Below are 20,273 nucleotides of genomic sequence, written 5' to 3'. Positions count from 1 at the left end.
TTATACAGGTATCCAGTTGTTCCAATGCCATTTGTTGATCCAACTATGCTTTCTTACTGAATGGTTTTGACTGGGGAAGGATCCACCTCCAAGCCCATTTAAGAGCCATAATAACGCTCTGGTCCTCAGTCATTAATGCTCAATGTGTCAAATTTATCTTTGAGAGGGTTTCTAAATTCAAGTCGATTTTTCAAGGTTGAAAATTGGCTCTTATAGACTTGATTTGGTTGGTAAAATTATTTGCCACATTTAAAATATCAATTCAAGCAGTAGTCTGTTTATCCATTACAACATATAAAAATAAAGTACAAATAAAATGCTACTTTTTACCTGTATTTTTTGTTTATTCATTTAGTTATTGCAGCATATTGACAAGACTCATTAAGATATATACTAGTCTAATGGCTTAGATTACTTTCTGCCTCATCACATTTAATATTTTGTCAGTTTTATTGACATGTAAGTCATATCATATGATTGAATAGTTCACTCATATTAAAAGTTAAATAATCTTATTTCTTGTGCTCATAGTTATTAGTTCCACATTTCTTCGCCAACCTGCCCTACTATACACCCCCAAAACCATTAACCCAGTTATCGTCTCTGTACATTCACCTATCCTGAGTGTCATATACAGAAAAACATATAAAAATAAAAAGCAAAAACAGAATGACAAAAACTAACAAAATAAACCAGAGAAAAACCTCAACTGAAAAGAAATCAGAAAATATTAAAACTAGAGCGACTTTAAACTGGGTTAAAATACTGATCAAATTATAAGGTGTTAAATTCCAACCTAACTAAATCTGCAATAATCCACTTTCCAATGCACTCTGCATGACAGCAAAATATTCACATCATTGGACTATGGACAGAGGGAAGTCACCAGAGGCTCAATCCACGTGTATTTCCCTCTCCCTTATTAAAAAAAAATATACGTACATATATGCATATCTATATTTATACCTATATAATTCTGGTTTTCTTGTTCTTTCCTATTTGCCTATCTTATATAGACACTAAAAAAAATAGAGACCATACAAGTATTTCAAAGTCTAACTGCTGTCCTGACCACTCTCTCTTAAACAGTGAACAGGTCCTGTCCCAATCCATCATTCCAATTCCCCTTTCTTTCAGGGATCCACATTCCAGGACCTGCTTACCTAACAGCACTTACACCCTTTTCGTCCTCAGCATTCGTGCACAGAGGGGCCCGCCTGCTACAAGACCCCCATTCCTCTTTTTGCAGTCAAGGACAGAGTGGTCTAGTGACCAACACGCCACCCTGGTATACCTTTAGACTTTTAGTGTGGCCTCCTTGGGAACATCCCCCAACTAGTTTAGATGAAATGCTAAGCATGCCCCCCCCCCCACCGAAGTCTACAGTTGAGATTCCACAGGGACTTTGTGACTTGGCTTCCACTGCTGTTCTGTTGCACGCCACTCTTGGTTTGCCCCAAGTGGGCGGGTCAGATTGGCCACATTTCCCCTAACTGTATCTTCAGTGCTGTCCTCTGTAGCTCTGTCACCTAGGGAGGGGACATCATGTCTCTAGCTGAGGCCATCCCTAGTCCTCTCTGTGAACAAGCTGCTCCAAGCAGGAATGTAGCCCTCTAGGCATGGCACACTGGAATGAGGTCTACTGTCTCTCTCCCTTTCTTGTGTAGACAGAAACAATACCCTCTCCTTGGGTGGATTAGGGCCTGTTCCTCCATTGCCATCTTTTTTTTCTTCCCCACTTCCTATGTGGGCCATAAAGGCATATGAGGGGGAGGGGAAAGGTCTTTCAGCACAGGTGCTATCTGCATCTTTTTTTTGGAAGATATGCATCATTGGATTTGGTTTGGCTCTTGTCAGAGTATCTGGCCTTTACTCCAGGAAATGTGCATTTGTACATTTTCCCCTTTGCCTGTTCTGTTGTTTGCACTTACCTCAGTGGACTCGTTGTTGTACTTGTCCTTTTGCACTTGGCTAATGTCACTCAGCATAATATCTTCCAACTCTTTCCACGAGATGAGGCGTTTCATCTTTTCATCACTTTTTTTTTAGGAATGCGTAGTGCTCCACTGTATTTATATGCAAGGGTTTTTTAAACCATGTACCTCTTGATGGAAATTTTGGCTGTTCCCAATGCTTCGTGATTGTGAACTTCTCAGTGATGAACATTGGAGTGCAGATGTCTGGTCACGGCCCATTTCTTTTTTTTCTGCCCCATTGTGTAATTGCTGGGTCATAAGGTAACTCGATTTCTATAAGTTTTAGGTATTGCCAAATTGCTTTGCACAGTGGCTGCACTATCTAGAAGACCACCAGCAGTGAATAAAAGTTCCTATCTCACCACACCCTCTCTAATATTAGTTGCTTTCTGTTTTTTTGAATTGGGTTATCCTTGTGGGTTCTAGGTGATATCTCACAATTGTTTGGATTTTCATTTCCTGGATGGCTAATGATCAGGAACACATTCTAATGTTTATTGGTAGTCGCTCAGGTATCCTTTGAGAATCTTCTGTTCAAGTCTTTTGCCCACTTCTTCAGGGGGATATTTGTCTTTTTCTTATTGTTAGGTTGCAGGGTTCTGTAGATTTTAGTAATAAGACCTTTGTCTGATGTCATTACTAAATATCTTCTGCCAGTCTGTGGTCTCTCTTTATTAGTCTCTTGATGAAGTCTATCAATGCACACAAATGTTTTATCTTTAGTATGTCCCACATGTCTATTTTATCTTGCTCTGGGTGCATATCCTTCATTACTGATAGCCCATGTAGTCTGGTGCTAAGGTTCTTAGCTCTGTCCCAATTTTTTCATTGATGATCTTGATAGTGTTGGGCTTTACCTTGAGGTCTAAGATCCATATTGATTTTGTGCTTGGATATTGGGTTAGGTTAGGAGCTTGCTTCATTCTTCTGCAGGGGTAATATCCATTTTTTCCAGCACCATTTGTTTAAAAGGGCATCTGCTTCCAACTGATCCAAAGATCGGCTGTCTGTGTTTTTATTTCTGGATTTTCTGTTCTTCTCCACAGGTCTGAGTAGCCAGCATTAAACCAGTACCATGCTGTTTTGACGGCCATGGCTGTACAATAAGTTTTAAAGTCAGGTGATGCAAGCCCGCCCACCTTATTCTTCTTGGGGACTTCTTTGTCAATTCTGGCTTCTTCCCTTTCCATATGAAGTTACTAGTCAGTTTTTCATTTCTTTGAAAAATGATGCTAGTGTCTGTACTGGGATTGCATTGAACATGTATAGTGTCTTAGGTAGGATTAACATCATTACATTATTGAGTCTACAAATCCATAAACACGGGGTACTTTTCCATTTGTGAAGATCCCCTCTGGCTTCTTGTAATAATGTCTGTAGTTTTCTTCATACAGATTCTAGATATCAGTTTGTTTTGTCTATTGTGAAGGGTACTGCCTTCTTGATCTCTTTTTCTGTAATTCCATCAGTTGTACGTAGTATTCCAGTTGACTTCTACTTGTTGATCTTGCATCCTGACACACTACCATTTTCCTTGATCACTTTCAGCACTTTTATCAGGGAGCATTTGGGTTATCAAGATACAAAAGCATATCATCTGCAAGTAACGGTAATTTCACATCTTCTTTCCCCCTTGGTATCATTCCATTGACATATATTATTAGCTACGACTTCCAGGACGATGTTGGGTAAAAGTGGGGACAAGGGGGATCCTTGTCTGGTTCCCTTTTTCAGTGGGAATTTTTTCATCTTTGTGATTGTACCACTGGCTGTTGGATTTTCATATATAACTTTAATTATATTGAGATGTTGAATGCTGTCGAATGCTTTTTCTGTGTCTAATGATATTATCATATGGTTCTTGTCCTTTTTCTTCTCAATGTGGTGGATAATGTTGAGGATTTTTGAATGCATCCCTGCTACGAATCCCACTTGGTCAAGATGAATTATTTCTTTGTACACTCTTCTCCCTTAAATCATTTTATTGGGGTTCTTACAGCTCTTATCACCATCCATAAATCCATCCAGTGTGTCAAGCACATTTGTAGCCATCATTTTCTTAAAAAAATCATTTTACTGGCTTGGGGCTTGTACAACTCTTATCACAATCCATACATATATCTATTGTGTCAAGCACATTTGTACATTTGTTGCCATCATTTCCAAAACACTGTCTTTCTACTTGAGTCCTTGATATCATCTCATTTACCCCTTCCTCCCTCATGAACTCTTGATAATTTATAACCCCCCACCCATGACTTACACCAACTGTTGTCTCCCTTTACCCACTTTTCTGTTGTCCATCTCCCAAGGAAGGGGTTATTTGTAGATCATTGTGATCAGTTCCCTCTATCTCCCCCACCTTCCCCTTACTCTCTTGGTATTGCTACTCTCATTATTATTCCTGAGGGGTTTCAGCCCTGGATTCTCTGTGTTGTGACCTCTTATCTGTAGCAGTGTACATGCTCTGCTCTTTCTAGATTTGTAAGGTAGAACTGAGTCACAATAGTGTGTGTGTGTGTGTGTGTGTGTGTGTGTGTGTGAAGCATTAAAGAATAGAGGAAAGTTGGTTTCATCGGTGTTATACTGCACCCAGACTGACTCACCTTTTCCTTGTAACCCTTCTGTACGGGAATGTCCAATTGTTTATACTTTTTTAAGTTTTCCATTGGCCAAGATTTTGTTAAGGATTTTTGCATTTATGTTCATTAGAGATATCAGCCTGTAGTTCTCTATTCTTTCCAATCCTTGCCTGGTTTTGGTATCAGAGTTATAGCTTTATAGAATGCGTTTTGGAGGTTACAGTCCCTTTCTATGTTCTAGAAGAGCTTCTGTAGAATTGGTGTCAGTTCAACTGTGAATGCTTGGTAGAATTCAGTTCCTTGTTAACCGTATCTATTTTTTCTTTTGCTCTGGGGCTGTTCAAGTTCTTGATGTCTATGTGAGAAAATCTGGGGAGGGTTTGTTTTTCCATGTGTTTGTCCAGGTCTTCCAAGCTGTTGTATTCCTTGGAGTACAGTCCTTCATAGTACTGTGTAATTAGTCTTTTAATTTCATTGGGGTCTGTTGTAACTTTCTGTTTCATTCGTGAACCAGGATAGTGATGTCTGCTTCTTCCTATCTTTTGTTAGGTTTGCCAATGGTTTGTCAATTCTGTTAAACATTTAGAAGAACCAGCTATTTACTCAGATGATTTTCTCCATTGTTTTGTTTCCCCGCTCATATATCTCTGCTCTGATTTTTTATAATTTTTCTTTAGCTATTAAAATAATTATTCTGTTGATTCTGTTCCAATTACTGAAGGTTTTGTGATAGGAGATTCACCTTAAGTCTCTCTTCCCTCTTGATATGCACATTATCGCTATCAAGCATCCTCTTCTAACTGCCTTTGCTGTATCCTACAGATTTTGGTAAGTTGTATTCTCATTGGTTTCTAAAACTTCCCAATTTTGTCTCTAATTATGGCCAATACCCGCTCCTTTTGAAGAAGTTATTCAACCTCCAAATATTTGGCCTTTTTTCCCCAATCGTTCTTTTGTTGACTTCCAGCTTTGTGGTCAGAGAAGAAAGTCTGAGTGACCTCTGTATGTTTTCATTTGCTCAAATTTCACTTGTGTCCCAGCATGTGGTTTATTTTCAAACATGTGCCATGTGACCTTGAAAAGGATGTGATTCACCTTCCCAACATGATTACTGAAGAAAAATGTGTGCCTAAGCAAATGTGGTGAAGAAAGCTGACAGTGCCCGGCTACCAAAAGATATAGCACCTGGGGTCTTAAAATCTTGAAGATAAACAAGTGGCAATCTAGCTGAGAAGCATCAACGTTCACAAGGAAGAAGCAAACGAGCCTGTCTGACCACAAGGTGAAGAAGGGACCAGTTATCAGACATCAAAGAGCTAAAAACCGTATTGGTGGGTGCCCACCTCCTTGATATAATCAATGAAGCCAAGCATGTGCATAGCAAATGTGGTGAAGAAAGCAGATGGTGCCCAGCTATAAAAAGATATAGCATCAGGGGTCTTAAAGGCTCAAAGATAAACAAGTGGTCATAAAGCTCAGAAGCAACAAAGCCCACATGGAAGAAACACACCAGCCTGTGTGACCATGAGCTGTCGAAGGGATCAGGTATCAAACATCAAGGAACATAAAATCATATCATTGAAAATGTGGGTGAGTGCAGAGTGGTGACTCAAAGCCCAAGGGTAGCCAAGCAGACACCCCTTTTGAGGGATTGTGGGGAAGAAATGAACCAGGCAGGGTGCTGGGTAGCAACGATGAAACATATAACTTTCCTCTATCTCTTAAATGCTTCCTTCCCACCCCACCCCCCACTATCATGATCCCAATACTATCTTGCAAGTCTGGCTAGACCAGAAGATGTACATTGGTACAGATAGCAACTGGAAACAGGGAATCCAGGACAGAAGACTCCTCCAGAACCAGTGATGAAAGTGGTGATGCCTGGAAGGTGGAGAGAATGTGGGGTAGAAAGCAGGGACTGATTACAGGAATCTACATATAGCCTCCTCCCTGGGGGAGGGACAGCAGAGAAGAGGGCAGGGGGAGATGTCAAACAGTGTAATATATGACAAAATAATATATGAATGATGAAGGGTTCACGGGGTGAGGGGGAGTGGGGAGGGAGGGGGCAAATGAGCAGCAGATATTAAGGGCTCAAGTAGAAGGCAAATGTTTTGAGAATGATGATCGCAACAAATGTACATATGTTCTTGACACAATGGATGGATGTATGGATTGTGATAAGAATTGTATGAGCCCCAATAAAATGATTTTTTTAAAAAAAAGAAAAGGATGTGATTTTTTGCTGTTGGGTGGAGAGCCGTGAATATGTCTGTCGAGTTGTCTAGTTGTAGAGTTTAGTTTTATAGCCTCCTTATTGAGTTTCTTTACCCTGACCTATCCTTCTTGGAGAGTGGTGTATTGAACTTTCCTACTACAATTGTCGATCCCATGATTCATTGTTTCCTCTTTTGAAGGATTTGATTAACATTTCACGGGGCTCTCATTGGGCGTGTATATGTTTATTATGCTGACTGGGTCCTGGTCTACTGATCCCTTAAGCATTATTAATTCCCATACATATCTCGTTATGTCTGTCCCTTCAAATAGATTGTGTCAGACATTAGAATTGCAACTCCTGATTTTTTGATTGCCATTAGCTTGATATACCTTCCGCCAACCTTTGATCCTCAACCTGCTTTTGTCTGTGAGTTTGAGATGTGTCTCTTGCAGACAACAGATTGCTGGGTTTTGGTTCTTAATCCAGGCTGCTAACCTCTGCTTTTTGATGGGGAAATTCAGACACTGATGTTCAGTTATTACATCGATATATAGATTTATTGCTGTCATCTTTTACAGTTTGTGATAGAGTTTGCTCCCTCCTTTAGCAGTGTACTAAATTTGTGTGTGGGTATTAATTCTTGTTTTCTTATTGTTGGGTAAAAGACGTCTTGGGCATTGCTTTTGGTGCTCTGGCTTCTGAATGGTGTTACACTGTGGTGGTCTCATGTTTGTGCTCTGTGGATATTGTTCTTCTGACCAAAGTGAGTTGGAAAGTAATTTTTGTAGTGCTGGGTTTTTGTTTGTTTTTTAACGTAGTCTGAAATTTTCCTTATCTGGGGAAACCCTTTCCTCTCTATTTTGATGGAGAGTTTGGCGGGGTAGAGGATTCTTAGGTAACCATTTTTCTCCTACTACAACTTTCTGAAGAGGCTACTCCATTTTCTCCTTTTCTTCCTGGTTTCGGTTGGTAAGTTTGAGCATATCTGATAACCCTTATAGGTGACTGCATTTTTTTTCTCTAGCTGCTGTAATGATTTTCTTCTTTTTGTCAAAGTTGGATAATTTGATTAGTATGTGCCTTGGTGAGTTCTACTTGGGATTCAGTCTAATTGATGTCCTCTCTGCTTTCTGGATGAGTGTCTGATTCTCTTCAATAAATTGGGGAAGTTTTCTTGTAGGAATTCCCTTCCTATCTTGGCTGTTGATTTTTCATTATGTCTTGCTCTGGTATCCCAATTGTTTGATTGCTTCCATTCATAGCACTGCTCATTGTTCTCAGGTTTTCTTCAGCTTTTTTGATTATCTTGTTTGTCTTTCAGATTTGTTGGATTCTGCTTGGCTATTTCCTAGGTCACTGATACAACTGTCCGCCTCTTCCAGGCTGGTAGAGGTGTTTTACCATTTGCTTTGCTGCTGCTGCATTTTCCCTTAACTCTTTTATTTTTCTTGGGTAAGTGGACTCTCTTCTCTATCCTTTTTCTACATTGATTCTCTCATATCCTGGTTGACTCTAAGCAGCATACTAAAGGATTTCTTTCTGCAGTGGTTCAAAGTCTGTTTCTTCTATGCATAGCGCTAGGTTCAGGTCTTTACAGACATTGTGTTTTGTTTCTCTTTTTTGTAGTGGCTCTTAATGTGGGTTGTTTCTCTGTGATATTTTTGTGGAGCTTCGCACCATTTATCTGGAAGTCCAGGAGCCCCGTAATTTTTTTTCCCCCGAGAGGGTAGTAGGAATGATTCTAAGGAGTACCCGGAATCCACTGCACTGCAGGTTTGAACTGCATCTCACTGGGTCGATACTCTCCCTAGACAGCTGGAACTATTTATTTGGTGGGTGATATGGGTGGTTCTCTCAAGCAGTGACCAGGGTGCGATGGGCAGCAAGGACGGTGCTGGGAAGGCCAACTGCATGCAGCATGGGCTGGCACTCATGGGCTGTAGCAGGGGAGAGCTACTCAAGGGACCTGTGCCAGACTGGTTGCGGGCTCCGATTGCTCGAAGCAGCGCCTGGTCTGTTGTGGGCAGTGAGGGTAGCTCTGGGCAGGCTGATCATGCACAGGCGGGTCAGCATTCATGGGCTCCCTGGGTCTAAGTTCTCCTAGCTGCCTTCCTGGCTCACTCCTGTACAGATCTATAGGCTGTGCTCCAAGGATCTGCACTCTGCTGAGGAGGGGGTGGGATGGGATATAAATATCCCAGGTGCACTCAGGCTGTAGTAAATTAGTATCTAATTACCTATTGTTACCCACAGCTGGCAGGCTGTTAGAGCTGGGGAGAAGGGGGAAAGAAAGGGCTGATGTGGTTGCTCAGTTCCTGGGCCGGGAAGGGCCGGGGAAGGGAAGTGCAAAGGCCAGGAATACATGAATGGAGAGGGGCCAGAGAAAAGAGTGCTGGAGCGAGCTCCAGAGTGAGTTCTTGTGGCTAGTTTTCGGAAGCTCTCTGTGGCCTGGAATTACAGCCGCCCACAGACAGCACTTTGGGGAAATTATTGCACTCTAGTGGGGCTTGGATCTTGGGCGCAGGAAAGAGTAGCAGACGCTGTCCCCCTGGAACGTACAAGGGATGTGGAGAGCCTGTGGATGGATGCCATGTCAGTAAGCCCTCAAATTGCTCTGTGGGCAAACATTGTAAGAGGAGGTCTGACCCACAAACCCCAGTACACTGGGATTCTATTTCTCGCACCCAGTATCCCACTATTGGCCTCCTTACCTCTTACTTTCCCGAGCTAACAACAGGAGCACTGGGCAGGTGATTCGACCTGTATGACATCTTGAGACGCCTCTCCCTAATTTCCCTTACTTAAATTTTTTTAAAAACTGAAACAATTTTACAATGGGTCAAAGGGGAGATCAAATGACAAAGCATTACATTTCAGCTTAACTACATCTGCCACAATCAACTTAATAATGCTCTGTCTGATAGCAAGATTGGTTATTCACATTTCTCAAGTGTGGTCAGATGGTATTCACTGGAGCCTCACCACACTTAAAAGATATTGTATATTAAGAGCCATCAGTAAGAGTGGCTCACAGTGATAGCAATTCTGATCCAGAATAAAATGAAGAGTGTATCTTCAAGCTATCCACTTTTGTTTCAATAGCAGGACAATATGTCATTGACATATTATTCTATACTCATTGCACCCCAACACCGCAAAACAATAAATGTGATAATACAATATAAAATCATTTTGATAATTTAGTGCTAAAGAAATACTGAAAATGGCTAAACCCAAAATAGTTTAGTTCATGTATTTCACATTTGTATTTTTGTAGATGCATTTCTATAAACATTTTCAAAAATAACTTTGTACAAACATAAACCCACATAAATTCTTCAGTTAGACTGGATTGATTTATTGAGTTAGGCTATTTTAATCCTGATGACAATTAAGGTAAATAAATTCAAAATGACAATAAAACTTATGGCCCTTTTATTTTCTTCTCAGCATTTGATAATCTTTTAAAATGAAGTTTTGTTCATTAAGACTCACCTCTGTAAAGGGGCTTCTGAAAGTTTACCCCTACAATTCATGAACAACTTTAGCTTCATGTTGATCATTTTGTTAAGTACCTAAAAAAAAACATATTAGATGTTAGATAAGATGAATAGCAAAATTTTTCTAAATATCTTCTATGTACTAGGTACTGCATTATCATTTTATATAATCATCTCATTGATTCTCACAATTTTCTTAGAGGTAGCAGCTGTTATAGTTGATGCCCAGAGAGATAAATTAATTTCCCCAAGGTCACACAGTAAGAAATGACAAAGGTGAGCAAATTATGCTAAGCGAAGTTAGCTAATCACAAAGGACAAGTACAACATGAGTCCCCTGAGGTAAGTATAACCAGTACAGGAGGCATAGAAGAAAAGCCACTTATCTTACACTACACGGGTTGAGGTACAGAGTTGGGTGGGGGTCCGATCAAACCCAAGGAGGTACATTCTACCACAAATAAGGGGAAATGTGGGAAGAGGGAAGGCGAAAAAGAGGGGAGGGGGATAATGGAACAGGGCGAACAGGGCACTACCCCACCCAGGCAGAGAATATTGGTTATGCCGCCACAGAATTGGGAGTGTGCATGCAGACCCCTCCATGATGCAGCAAACCTTGAGGGCAATAAAACCACATGGAGTAGCTCATGATAAAAGTGGGCTACAGGGCCAGCCCCAATCAGAACCAAATGGACCCCTCCTTAGAAGTATGTGCTACAGAGGACAACGCTAAACCTACAGGTTGGGGAAAGGAGGCGACTTGCCATGCCCAAATGGAAGCAGTGGAAGAAGGCAAAAGAGGTGGGGGTATAGACCCCATATCGACACACCAAGCCCGGAGGATGACGTCTCTGCAGAACTGCTACGGCACAGAGACAACTGTAGGACAACAGCTGAAGATATGATGTCCCCTCACTGGGACATCCCAGGACAGAAGCTGGGGACACACAGCAGGGAGTTAGTCCGGTCTGAACACCCAACAGCAGGGCGGACCAAGAAGCGAAAATAACAGATCAGCAGCAAGAATAAAGCAAAGCCACAAAGCCCCTGATGAACTCCCCAAATAAGACTTCAGGTTAGAAGCAGCAGTTCCCAAAATTCCCCAGGACCAGTGGTGAGATAGCCATAAAGGTCAGAGAACAAACCTGGACCTGGAATTATGTATGCTTTCTTCTTTTCTTTCTAGTTATGATCTTTTTGTCCTTCTCTTTTTACTCAATCTTTTGTTTTCTTTTTGTTTGGTCCCTGTTATTGGTTTGCCAACCTAATAAGACAGGCATAGGAAGCGAGTTCGAGGAGTAAGCAAGGGGACTCATGGTTCCAGAAGGACTTGCGGGGGGGGGGGGGGGGGGAGGCAGAGGGGCAAGAGAGTGGTGAGCAAACAATGCCGAAGACAGGAGAACTAAGGAATTTAAATTGACAACAAGGAGGACCTAGAGATCCTGAGGGTGTTGGAGCTGAGAGGAATTGCTAAGAGGAGGAAGAAGGGTAATAAGCAAGAGGGTGGGAAAGGAGGAAGGTAAAAGGAAACAGTGGGAAGATCTAATAGGTAAAGCAATGGATACAGGTATAAGCATAGGTGTGTACATATATAAACACATTAATTGTAGAGGTATTGGCCTATGTACATATATTTATATGGTAATACACTGAGGTAGTAGATGGACTTTGGGTCTCTGCTCAAGCTCTTCCTCAATGCAAGAACCCTTTGTCCTAACAACCTGGCATGCTGTAATGTTCACCCTCCTGGCACAGCCGCTGAAGACCAAATGGGTGCATAAGCAGATGTGGTGAAGAAAGCAGATGGTGTTGTACTATAAATTGGAATCAACTTGGTGGCAATGAGGTAAGGGCTTGAGAGCTCTGAGTTTAATTTCATTTTATAATCCTCATACTTGCCACTCTGAAGATCTGTGTTCTATGGTTTTTCCCAAGAGTTAAATGAGGTCTTTATTTCCTCTAATACATTACATTATGCTATAAGTGTTTTATGAGTTGCTAACCAATAGAATGTTATTTATCTTTACTGATTATGCAAACTAGAATGCAGTTATTTCTTATTTCTAAGTTAGACCTTCACGGAAAAGTTTCATGTGTAGGCAGTAATCTTTTCTGCAATAATGACCCTCTCTACAAGAAGGGTGAAGAGCCTGGGCTCTGTAGTGGTGATGCACTGGGCTCCAATCTACCAGGACAGGAGTTTGAAACCACTAGCTGCTTCTTGGAATAAAGAAGGGCCTTTCTACTACTGTAACAATTACACCCTCTAGAACTCACAGGGTAGTTTTACCTTGTCCTATAGGGTCACTATGAGTCAGCATTGATTTGATGGCAGGGAGATACAAATAGGGAATTTGTACAGTCCAAAGCATTCGTACTTGATTCAAAGCTTATACATATGATTACTAGTTGTTGTTTCCCCCCCACCCCAAAATCTGTGTCTCACAAGTGATCTAAAATCAATGACGAGGAGAGCATATGATGCCTGGTGGGGCTTAATCAAGGGCAGTGTAGCCTAGAGGAATTACTGAAACCCAAATGAAGGTTGAACATGATAGTGGGTAAAGTGGAAAAGTAAAAAGAAATAGATGAAAGAACTAGGAAGCAAAAGACCTGTATAGAGGTCTAAATACAGGCATGTACATATGTAAAATATTTATATATAACAATAGGGAAATAGATCTATGTGTAAAGGTAGCAGGCAGACATTGGGCCTCTACTCAAGTACTACCTCAATGAAAGAACACTTTAATAGCTTGGTATTCTGTGATGCTCAGCTTCTGGACACGATTGCAAAAGACAAAATGGGTGCATAAGCAAATGTGGTGAAGAAAGTTGATGGTGCCTGGCTATCAAAAGATATAGTGTCTGGGGTCTTAACAGCTTGAAAATAAACAAGTGGCCATCTAACTGAAAAGCAACAAAGCCCACATGGAAGAAGCACAACAGCCTGTGTGATCATGAAGTGATGATGGGATCAGGTATCAGGCAACAAAGACCCAGAACAAAAAATCTTTTCAATGTGAATGAGGGGGAGTGCGGAGTAGAGACCCAAAGTCCATCTGTAGATAATTGGACATCCCCTTCCAGAAGGGTCACAAGGAAGGGACAAGCCAGTCAGAGTATAGTATAATACAGATGAAACATACAATTTGCCTCTAGCTCTCTAATGCTTTCTTCCCCTCACTATCATGACTCCAATTCTACCTTACAGATCCGGCTAGACCAGAGCATGTGCACTGGTGCAGATAAGAGCTTGCAATATAGGAAATCCAGGACAGATAAACACCCTAGGACCAGTAATGAGAGTAGTGATACCAGGAGATTAAGAGGAAGGTGGTGGGAAAAGGGGGAGTCAATCACAGTGATCTACATATAACTCTTTCCCAGAGGGATAGATAACAGAAAAGTGGGTGAAGGGAGACATCAGTCAGTATAAGACATGAAAAAAATGATAAATTATCAAGGGTTCATGAAGGAGGGAGGGAGGGAGGGAGGGGGAAAATGACCTGATACCAATGGCTCAAGTAGAAAGGAAATGTTTTGAAAATAATGATGGCAACAGATGTACAAGTGTGCTTGAAACAATGGATGTATGTATGGATTGTGATAAGAGCTGTAAGAGCCTAAAATAAAATGATTTTTATAAAATCTGTGTCTCAAGAAGTTGTCCAGATATTAAAGTATATAAATGTAAAAAAAGAAACAAACAAAGAACAGGAAAAGTAATAACTACAGACATAAGTCTTGCTAAATCATACACCGAACTACTAGAATCAGTGTTTCCAATTTTTCTAAATTAGTGAATATGATTTGGCAATAAAAACTAATTGCTGAGAAAAATTGCATCTTAAGATCTTGAAAGCATATACAGTAGTGAAGGGGTGAAGCCTCATGGATTCAGCCTCTCATGAATCCCTTTTGACCATGGATCAACTAGGTGAATGGCTTTGCTGTCATGCAGAATGCACTGGAAAGTGATTTGTTGCAGATGCACTTAGGTTAAAATTCAGCACCTCATCATTTGACTTTCCTTATGTTCCTTTGCTCCAGTTTTTATAATTTTCTGCTTTCATTTTGATTGAAGTTTTTGTTTGCTTTACTTCATTATTAAGTTATTTTAAAAATGTTTTTCTATAAATGAAATCCAAGATAGGTAAATCTATCTATACAGACAGTAACTGGATTAACGGTTCCTTGAGGGTAAGACAGACAACAAAGAGTACAAGAAAGAAGAAATTGTTCTAAAGTTGATTGTGGTGATGTTTGTACAACTCTTCTTGATGTGACGGAACTATTACTATTGATTTTTATGATATGTAAACTATGTGAATAAAACTATACAAATATACACTAGTATTACTCAGCTTGATCACTTATGTCACCCACTAGACTTATTAATTATGTTTGCATTTTTAAAAGTGTAACAAGTAAGAATAATAGTTTAACTTCTGAAGTTTTTTTTATTTATTGAAATGCGTCTGAAAATACCTGTCAAATTGGGAGTTTCCCAAAATTCTGAACATCACTTGAAAAACTCACAGCCTCCCACATTTAACTACTAAAAGACATATTACAGCTTTGAACCCTGGGACAAAATGTGGCTCATCATTAAGAAAGATCACTATCTCTTAATATTCGTGCTCTCCTCCTTTCTTTCAGAAGACTTTCAGGTTTCTGCAGGGCTCATGCCATCCATTTTAGGATTTTAATGTCTAGCCCCTTTTGTGGCCAGATGACTAGATGGACTATGTCTACCTTTGGGGTAGTGTCCGTGTGCCTCTTTTCTGGCTTGTACAGTTAATACTAAGAGCTGGGTGGTGATCTTGGTCCATTAGGCAGAAGTTGCATAAAGAGGACTGTTGAGCAACAAGACAGAAGGTGCACGAGGTCCTCACACTGTGTGGCGCTGCCCATCAACACAAGTTGGCCTATACTTGAACTGTTACTGTTGTTCGGTGCCAGTGAACCCATGGTGACCCTAAGTCACTAGAGTGCCACACTGCTCGGCCCTGTACCTTCCTCACAACTGTTTTTTGGTCTGAGCCCATTCTTGCAGATATTGTTTCATATGTGAGAAATGAAACTTCAATCTTGTGGCCTTTGAGACAGTGGCCAAAACAATTTAATAGAAACCTCATATTTTGCCTTCCATTAATTTTCTCTCGGGGGAACTTACTGTCTTTACAGCTTATGCTAATTAGATTTGAGCAAGTTTCTTCAGAAGCTATCCCTCACAATATCAGGAAGACACCTCATACTGTACTGCCTTAATATCTGTACAGAGCTCTATCATTTCATTTTCTATATATCAAACAGAAGAATCTATTTAAAATACTGGATGAAGTAAAGAATCGTGAGACCAAGTAATAAAAAATTAATTACTCTTAACACAGGTTTGAAAAGATCAAATATAAGTTGCAAAAGCAAAATTAATTTAGCTTTTAATATTGTCTTACAATCAATAACTGTGCCATCTTCTGTGTTTCTCTTGTCAATGGATCAACAATAGCAACGACATCAAAGAACATATTATTTTCTTGAGGGTTTATCTTTATAATGCTGGGAAAATGGAAAATAAATGAGAAAAATATTAGTTTGTACAATTACCTAAGGATCTTGGTTGTAAAATATCCTTGTAAATGACTTTTTTTCTTCACAGTATTAACAAAAGTTCCAGGTTATTTAAAACAAGGATATGAAAACATAAGTCAAATGTACTCATATAACAAAATTGGGAAGGATTATAAAAAATGAAAGCATAACTGCATGAAATAAATAGAAAACCTGTTAAGGAAACAATATTATCACAAGTGAAAACTCAGATAATGAAGCCCAAATGTATTCTCATGGATCATAGATTATCTTAAAAATGGAAACCAAGATGTTTTTGTTCTAGGTTGGATATATTGCTTCATATTTAGGAATATGATTAACCCTTTAACACAGCTGTTAAACTTAGTTCTGCCCTCCTTCCCCCAATCAACATTAGCCTGGCTTTTTATTACAGCCTTTTAAAGTTATCACTGTCATGGAATTAACTGTTCAAAGTGTATAATTTGATAAATTCTGAATTATACATATACATACAAACCATTACAACAATCAAGAAAATGACCATAATTATTATTCCTAAGAGGTTTCGTATGACCTTTTATTTTTCAGTAATTTATTTGCTTTTATTATTTAAAACATATATAGAAACTTTCTTGACTTTCAATTTATTACTACCCAGTTCTTTCTCCTTTACAAGACTCCCAAATAGACATAGAAGAAGGGTGATAAAAACATAGTCTTGTCACAATCGCTGAAGACAAATGGGTGCATACACAAATGTGGTGAAGAAAGCTAATGGTGCCCAGCTATCAAAAGATATAGCATCTGGGGTCTTAAAGGCTTGAAGATAAACAAACGGCCATGTAGCTCAGAAGCAATAAAGCCCACATGGAAGAAGCCCACCATCTTGAGTGATCACGAGGTGCTGAAGGGATCGGTTACCAGGCATCAAAGAACAAAAAAATCATATCATTGTGTGCTCACCTCGCCTATATGATCACTGAAGACAAATGTGTGCATAAGCAAATGTGGTGAAGAAAGCTGATGGTGCCAAGCTATCAAAAGATATAGCACCTGGGGCCTTAAAGGCTTGAAGGTAAACAAGCGACCATCTAACTCATTAGCAACAAAGCCCACATGGAAGAAGCACACCAGTCTGTGCAATCACAAGGTGTCAAAGGGATCAGGTATCAGGCATCATCAGAACAAAAAATCATATCATTTAAATGAGGGGGAGTGAAGAGTGGAGACCTAAAGCCCATCTGTAGGCAATTGGACATCCCCTTTCAGAAAGGTTGCAGGAAGGAGATGACCAGTGTAGGAAAGATGAAACATACAAATTTCCTCTAGATCCTAATGCTCTCTCCATGCCCCTACCCCCTACTATCATGATCCCAATTCTACCTTACAAATCTGGCTAGACCAGAGGATGTACACTGGTACAGATAGGAACTGGAAACACAGGGAATCCAGGGCAGACGTTCCCTTCAGGAACACAGGGCATCCAGGATAGATAAACCCCTCAGGGCCAACAAGGAGAATAGAGGTAGGATTAGGGTAGGGTAGGGAGAGAAAGGGGGAACCAATCACAAGGGTCAACCTAGAACCCCCTCCTAATGGAAAAATGGGTGAAGGGTGACGGAGGATGATGTAAGATATGGAAAAAATAATCTATAATTTATCAAAGATTTGTATGGATGGTGGGCAGGGGAGGGAAGGGGAAGAAATGGGTAACTGACATCAGGGGCTCAAGTGGGAAAAGAATGCTTTGAAAATGATGATGGCAGCATATGTGCAAATGTGCTTGACACACTGGATGAATGTATGGATTGTGATAAGAGATGTAAGAGCCCCCAATAAAAGTATTTAAAAAATAGATAAGAGCCTCAGAAAGATTGACTAGCTTCCAAAATTGTGGAAGGTCAATAAACATATGAATGTGTCTACAAATAAACATAGTGGCCCTATTCCTTTGATTAAATCCTAATTGCTATTATTATTGTCTCTGAAATAAATTAACACTTGTATTCAAGTTGTCCTTAACTCCCACTTGAGTCAATGACCCCTAGCCTTTCCATTTAGCATAGATGTTTACATCCATCTGCGGGTTCCTATATGTTGATTGCATAGTTTGACCTTCAGGGTGAGCGGTCTTCCTCAGATAGTAAGGCATATGGTCTCTTCAGAGAGTAAATATAAACAAGAGAAGATTTGATCTACCAAAGCATAGGAAATCGAATAAGCACATGTCAATGTCAAAGTAGTATTTTAACTTAAATGAGTTTTAGAGGCATAGTGATTAGAATAAGATAATACAATAGAACCTATCAGCTTACTGACATGATGACTAGTTGGTACTCCTCCTCTTACTTTCAAGTGGGCCTTGATTAAAATCAAAAGACAGCTCTTTTCAGAAGATACAGACATCTACATAGATGTCGTGCTTAGGTGCGGTCAAGTTTGTTCCGACTCATTGCAACCCTGTGTACAAAAGAATGAAACACTGCCCGGTCCTACTCTGTCCTCACACTATGTTTCAGCCCACTGTTGGAGCAACAGTGCCGACTCATCTAAGGACCTTCCTCTGCTTTACTAAGCATGATGCCTTCTCCAGACACTGGTCTCTCAGGAGAACATGCCCAAAGGATGTGAGACACAGTCTCGCATCCTCGACTCGAAGAAGCATTCTGGTTTACTTCTTTCAAGACAGATTTGTTTGTTCTTTTGTCAGTTTGTGGGACTGTCAATATTCTTTGCCAGCACCCTAATTCAAATGCATCAATTCTTCTTTGGTCTTCCTTATTTAATGCCCAACTTTCACATGCATATGAATGAGTCATTTAAAAATACCATGACTTGGGTCAGGTGCATCTTAGTCCTCAAAGTAACATCCTTGCTTCTCGGCACTATAAAGAGGTCTTGTGCAGCAGATTTACCCAAAGCAATGTGTTGTTTGATCTTTTGACTGCTGCTTCCATGAGCACTGATTGTAGATCCAAGCAAGATTGATGACTTCAATCTTTGCTCTAATCATGATGTTTCCTATTTGTCCAGATATGAGGATTTTTGTTTTTATTACAAAGAGTTATAATCCATACGGAAGGCTGCACTCCTTGATCTTCATCAGCAAATGCTTAAAGTCCTCCTCTCTTGCAACAAGCAAGGTGTGTGATCTGCTATAGAAGGTTGTTAGTAAGCCTTCTTCCAATCCTGATGACAAGACACATCGTTCTTCGTATAATCTAGCTTCTGTGATTGTTTGCTTAGCATAGAGAGTGAATAAGTATGGCGAGAGGTAGAACCCTGATGCACACCTTTCCTGATTTCAGATCATGCAATATTTCCTTGTTCTGCTCACTCAACTGACTCTTGATGCAAAGACAGGTTGCCTAAGAGCCCAATGAAGTGTTCTGGAACACTTTGCACAGTCAATAATACATAAGTAAACATCTTTCTATTAGTCTCTGTTTTGAGCCAAGACCTATCTGATGTCAACAATGATATCCCTTGTTCCATGTCCTCTTCTGCCTGTCTGAACCTTTAGCAGCTCCCTATCAATGTACTGCTCCAACTGTTGTGGAATGATCTTCAGCAACACTTTACTTGCATGTGACACTAATGATATTGCTCTATAACTTCAGCATTTCTCTGGAATGAGTACAAATATGTCTCTTCTAGTCAGTTGGCCAACGAGTTGTCTTCCTGGCATACACAAGCGAGTGCTTACAGTACTGCACCAGCTTTTTGAAACATTGCGATGGGTGTTCCAGCAGTTCCTGGAGCCTCGTTCTTGTGCGGCTTGAGCTTCTTCCTCCAGCACCACTGGGTCTTGCTCATGTGCTCCCTCCTGAGATGGTGGACTGCTATTTCTTTTTGGTCCACTGTGTATTCCTGTCACCTTCCTTTGGTGCTTCCAGCAACATTCATAGTTTGCCCTTAGAATCTTTCAATATTCCAGTTTTCCTGGGTTATTTCAGCTTAGGATATGCTGAGTATGTTCTTACTTTTGGTTTTCAAACTCTGTCTTTGCACATTTCATTGTAATACTTATTCTTGAGCTACTCTTTGAAAATTTCTGTTTACCTCTCTGATTTCGTTTCTTCCATTTTCCTTAGCTAATCTATAACTAAAAACACATTTCAGAGTCTCTTCTGACGTCCACTTTGGTCTTTCTTTCCTATATTTTTAATGACCTTTTGTTTTCTTCAGGAATGATTTTCTTTAAATCATCCTACAACTCATTAGATCTTCTGTCATTGGCATTCAATGCATCAAATCTGTTCTTGAGATGCCCTAGAAATTGTGGTCGAATATACTCAAGGTTCTACTTTGGCTCCCGTGGACTTAATTTTCTTCAGTTTCAAATGGAACTTGCATATGAGCAATTGATGTTCTATTCCATACTTGGTAGGGTTGACCTGATCTGGTGTAGTTGCTG

At 40.1% G+C, this 20,273-nt stretch overlaps 1 protein-coding gene across 2 annotated transcripts in view; it reads right to left on the bottom strand.

Annotated features, from left to right (window-relative positions):
- The window catches only part of UGGT2 (UDP-glucose glycoprotein glucosyltransferase 2), a 264,459-nt gene that overhangs the window by 67,373 nt on the left and 176,813 nt on the right, over nucleotides 1-20,273 (bottom strand). For both annotated transcript variants that reach the window (XM_075532610.1, XM_075532611.1), the window contains 2 exons: nucleotides 15,739-15,841; nucleotides 10,275-10,354 (listed from right to left, as the gene is read on the bottom strand). In XM_075532610.1, coding sequence (XP_075388725.1) covers nucleotides 10,275-10,354; nucleotides 15,739-15,841 — 183 coding nt within the window. The remainder of the gene's footprint in view (nucleotides 1-10,274; nucleotides 10,355-15,738; nucleotides 15,842-20,273) is intronic.

Source organism: Tenrec ecaudatus, chromosome 15 (genome assembly GCF_050624435.1).
Source record: "Tenrec ecaudatus isolate mTenEca1 chromosome 15, mTenEca1.hap1, whole genome shotgun sequence".
In the NCBI taxonomy this organism is placed as follows: Eukaryota; Metazoa; Chordata; class Mammalia; order Afrosoricida; family Tenrecidae; genus Tenrec; species Tenrec ecaudatus.
Note: the sequence above shows the minus strand (reverse complement) of the source record. Positions and strands in the feature narration are given on the sequence as shown.